The sequence below is a fragment of the Triticum aestivum genome, chromosome 4D, assembly GCF_018294505.1.
Source record: "Triticum aestivum cultivar Chinese Spring chromosome 4D, IWGSC CS RefSeq v2.1, whole genome shotgun sequence".
Lineage (NCBI taxonomy): Eukaryota > Viridiplantae > Streptophyta > Magnoliopsida > Poales > Poaceae > Triticum > Triticum aestivum.
In genome coordinates this window covers 403,327,322-403,332,371 of record NC_057805.1, presented here as the reverse complement: position 1 = coordinate 403,332,371, position 5,050 = coordinate 403,327,322, and the positions used below count along the sequence as shown (strand labels likewise).

Sequence of the window (5,050 nt, the reverse complement as noted above, 5' to 3'; positions counted from 1 at the left end):
CCCAATGGATCTAAGAACCATTTGTGCGTACACATCGGACTTCCGCATGATTGAGTCCGGCAGCGGTCGGGCGCACTCCTCTCGGGAGCGGAGGAGAGCCATGCAGACGACCATCTCCTCCTTGTCCCCGCATGGGACGAGGATTCAGTCGATGGATCGGAAGATCTCGGAGTCACATCCATTGATCGCCATGTCGGTGAAGGCCGGAATTCACCAAACAAGAGCTTCAGGATGAGGTGGAGTGGCTAGGGTTTGGTCCTGAATGTGGATAGGGACGAATATATGTGGAGTCGAGGTGGACCGCAGTGAGCCGGATCCTACGTGGTGGACCCATCCGGGCATCCCATATTCACCACACAAATGGGCTGGGTATGGGGGTTGACAGTCAACCCATACGTTTGGGATGCGTTTGTGTTGTCATTCTTGCCAAGGTTGTATGTTTTTTTTCAACCTACTCAAGTCCAAAACGTTGGGGCCCTGGTTGGGTGACTTTTTTCAAAAAAAAAATTGTGTCTAAATACAATGTTTTCTGTAATGCTATTCAATGATGTTCGCTGAGGAGGGTGGCAAATCAAACGTTTTTATGGTAATTCATATTGTCACGAGGATGACAATTTTAGTTGGTAAACACGGCAAATCCTAGAAAAAAATAAGATGAATTTGTCATACTTTTCTTTATCTGGAACACCTTGCATTCCAATTACTTAGGACCAACCAAATCGGTGGTCACAGCACGACGTACATCGTCAGGGATATCCAAATACCAAATATGTTGGCCATCGGTGGAACCCTTTGAACCAAGAGAGGCCAGCACATGCGTTGGGGAGTTACAAGTCCTAGGGGGTACACAACACGATGATCTATGAAGCCGGTATTAAGCTGGAACTTCGCTTCCCGGAACAACACACCGAGAGGTCCACGATCGGCTGCATCAGTGGCTATATTCTGCTGCAGGACCAAGCAATCAGTTTCAAAAATAGTGTGGCCCATACCATGTTGCTCGACCAGACGGATCGCATGCAAAAATGTTTGGGCTTCAGCCTGCAGTGCGGATCCGAGATGGTTCAGCAGCCCTGAGGCGGCCAACGCCACATCTCCCTGAGCATCTCTTGCGATGACTCCCCAGCCCCCATGCCGAGGCATCAAAAGCAGCATCAAAGTTTAGCTTAATGAAGTCCAAAGGAGGGCGAGTCCATTTCTGCAGCACCGTTGATTTACCACCACTTTCCCGGCCCAGAAACTCACGCCATTCAGCAGTAGTGTAGCGAACCTTTGCTTCAAATGCATCCGCGGGCAACCTTTGCTGCTTATGATTAGCTTTATTGCGTTCAGACCACCATGCCCATAGAAAACAGATTGTATGCAGTGTCACCATTTCAGGTAGCCGGAACACAGCCAGTAGTAAGTCCCTTGCTGATTCGCAGCCCAGCAGCTTCTGCCTAGTATTCTCCAGGGAGCAACTTCTCCACATTCTCTTAACCTCCTTGCACCGCAGGAAGAGATGGGCGCCTTCCTTCGGTAGCTGACGGCAAACTACACACTTGTTGTCTAGCTCCACACCGATCCGCTCCACATTCCTAAGCAATGGATGGCTGTTATGGGCAAACCGCCATAGGAAATGATGTACTTTCGGAGGGCACTTGATTTTCCAAAGCTGCTGCCAAAAATTCTGCCCCACTGGATTGATGAGAGAGCTCTCTCCCTGCCTGAACTTTTGGCTCTCTAGGAGGCTTGTGAAGACCCGGTAAGCCGACTTTACAGAGAATCTCCCCTTACTATCAAAATGCCAAGCCACAAAGTCATCATATTGTTCACAAATAGGGATCGACAAGATCACAACCGCATCCTTCGGAGAGAAAGTCTGACGAACAAGTTGGGCATCCCACTCATTCCTCTCCGGATCGCTGAGCTCATTCACGGTGGTAAGCAGGTGACTCCCTCCGAGTGTACCAGAGCGCCTAGTATCATCTGATGGGATCCAGGGGTCCTCCCAGATTTTGATATTACTTCCCGAACCCACACGCCATATCATGTCAGTTTTAACCACTTTCATTCTCGGTTAGGGATTCGTCATACTTGTCAAATAGACTTGTTATCGTCGGTCAACATAAATTATCATGCAAATCGTTCGCAGTTTACTTGCATCCCAACTGACGTTAGCTGGTTAAAATGGTCTCATGTTTCTAAAAAGAGAAAATTGAACACATGTTTTTTATTTTCTCAAAGTCGGTCTTTGGAGACCAACTCAGAGTACCAGCTCAGGTCGGTTCGTTGTAACCGCCTTGTTCAATGGCCGAACCTGATGGCTGACGCCTAACCCTGCCTCCTCTCTCCGCCCCCCGCCGCCGCCGCCGCCGCTTTCTTCCAATCCTCCGCTCTCCTCGTTCGCCCCCGCGGCGGCCGCGCCCAAGCGCCGACGGAAGGACCAATACGCTACGCTGAGCGTCTGCCGCGACGCCACCCTCCCGCGCAACGCAAGGTGCTTGCTCTCTTCCTTCACCCCCCTATCTCTCGTGTTGTCGAACAATACAATGAAACGGATTCATCTCTAATTCCGTTCGAACTCCTCGCAGGATTCGGGGGACCCGCAGAGCCTTTTGCATCTCGGCATTGCCATAATACCCGACTCCTAATAATCAGGCGAGGCGCGGACGGCGACTCTGGGTTACCCGCCGGCCGCCTGATCTACTCTGTCAACGGCCACACTCACCTCCGCGGCTCCGTCCTGGTACAGCTCGCTACCCGTGCGGTCGTCTCTCAGGTCGCTGCCCCATTACAGCCGGTGGCTAGGGGAGTACCGCGGATATGTCGGTCTTAATCGTCACCAGCGTGGGCGATCTCGTGGTGGATCTCCACACCGATCAGTGCCCCCGCACCACCTACAACTTCCTCAAGCTCTGCAAGATGAGGTACTACAACGGGTGCCTGTTCCACAAGGTGGCCAAGGATTTCGTGGCGCAGACCGGGGACCCGACCGGGACCGGCACCGGCGGCGATTCCATGTACAAGTTCCTCCACGGTGACCAGGCTCGGTTTTTCGACGACGAGATCCATCCGGAACTGAGGCACTCAAAGATTGGCACCGTTGCCATGGCGAGCGCCGGCAAAAACCGCAACGCCTCGCAGTTCTACATCACGCTGCGGGACGACGTGGAATACCTCCATGATAAGCACACCGTGTTTGGGATAGTTGCTGAAGGTGAAGGCCTTGACACACTGACGAAGATAAACGAATCATATGTTGATGGTGAAGGGAGACCTTTCAAGGACATAAGGATTAAACATACTTATGTGTTGTATGACCCTGACGATGATCCTGCCCAGCTTGCTGAACTTGTTCCTCCAAATTCTCCCATTGGAAAGCCGATCGACGAGATTGCAGAGGAGCGCTTAGAGGATACCTGGGTCCCTCTCGATGAAACAGTGGACCCTGTGCAGCTTGAGGAGATGATCCGCTCTAAAGAAGCACATACAAATGCCGTGATCCTTGCGAGTATTGGAGACATTCCAGACGCCAAGGTCAAGCCACCAGACAATGTCTTGTTTGTTTGTCAACTCAACCCAGTGACACAGGATGAGGATCTGTATACGATCTTTTCTCGAACCGTGACATCAGCTGAAACAATCTGTGACTACAAGACTGGTGACAGCCTGTGTTATGCTTTCATTGAGTTCGAGGCAAAGGAAGCCTGCGAGCGTGCACACAGAGATATGCAAAATTGTCTGATTGATGCTCGGAGGATTCATGTTGATTTTAGTCAGAGCGTTTCAAAGCTGTGGCGTCAGTTCAGACAGGGCACGCGGAATGCAAATAAAGATGGGTGCTTCAAGCGTCATGCCCCTGATTACCGAGCCCGAGATCTGGATAAGGGTGCTGAGAAGAAAAACAAGAACCGAGATTATGTTCTGAGAGATGAAAACACTCAGCGAGGTGGCAGTAACCGTCGAAGTTATGATTTAGTCTTTGATGAGGACGGTGCTAGTGCTGATAATAGGCAAGATTGTCGAAATGCTGATAGAAGAAAGATCCAGAAATTGGATGATTGGAGGTCAGAGGCATCACACAAGCGTGATCGTGATAGGACCAACAGGGATAGGAACAACAGGGAGAAACTCCATATTAGTGAGGAAGGGGGTCGGAGGCACGATGGCCACATCAGTTACCATGGATCTAGTGATCGAAGCTATAGTAGACGCAACAATAGTGACTATGGCAAGCACCAGAGCAAGAGCAGGCGTAGGGATGATTAAATATGAACGAAGAAGATCAGGAGCTTTTTTTGTTCTTGTTGTGCATGAACAAGATCAGAAGTTGATCGTTAGGACATGGATAATGTAAGAAGATGACCATAGAAGATATATTGGGCGATCTCCACAGGAGAAGCAGCAGAGTCGATACTGTGAGAGGCAGAGAAGTGGAGACTGTGGACACCGTGAGACGCAGATGCACGGGGCTGTATCCCCGTCAGTTTTCCTTATCTGATTTCTGGTGTACATTGAGTTTGTGGTGTCGCCTGTGATCCAAAAAATTGACACATATAGGAGTAGCTTATAATCGTTTGGTGATCTGACCATGGCTGAATATTTTGTTTTGAAGACTCGTATCAGCCTTTGTTCAGTGCCTGCCTTTGTTCTCTCATTGTTCTAACCTGCCTTATAAAATTTTGAAATAAGAGGATGGGTTTTGTTACCTGCTCCCTCCATTCCAATGAATAAAGATTTCCAAATCCAACTTTGATCGTAAATTAGATTAATAATATATATTTTTGTGACCTAAAATTATACCATTGAAAAGTTCATTCAAATATGAAGTCAACGGTATAGTTGTTTTCACATGCAACCCATGTTTGGTTGGTTGAATTGAAAGTTCTTTTGAATATGGCAATGCCAACTCCATCAATCCACCTGCCCTCCGCCACTGGCGTAATCGTCGACCCCCACGGCCAGCATCGCCAACCGCCCCTTGCGAATTGGTTGAATCGTCTCCACCACCCCGACCATCTCACTACCCCACTCCCCCTTTCGCACACCCATCAAAAACTCTGGCGGT

The 5,050-nt window shown here is 49.6% G+C and overlaps 1 protein-coding gene across 1 annotated transcript; it reads left to right on the top strand.

The window, feature by feature from the left end:
- Window positions 1-2,263: 2,263 nt before the first annotated feature.
- On the top strand, window positions 2,264-4,629 carry LOC123100135 (peptidyl-prolyl cis-trans isomerase CYP59). Its single transcript, XM_044522112.1, has 2 exons — window positions 2,264-2,479; window positions 2,574-4,629. Exon 2 carries the CDS (start codon window positions 2,806-2,808, stop codon window positions 4,249-4,251), a length of 1,446 nt encoding a protein of 481 aa, XP_044378047.1. The 5' UTR covers window positions 2,264-2,479; window positions 2,574-2,805; the 3' UTR covers window positions 4,252-4,629.
- The last annotated feature ends 421 nt before the right edge of the window (window positions 4,630-5,050 follow it).

Excerpts from the sequence above, each read along its gene's own strand:
- LOC123100135 (XM_044522112.1), top strand. The coding sequence starts at position 2,806 with ATGTCGGTCTTAATCGTCACCAGCGTGGGCGATCTCGTGGTGGATCTC.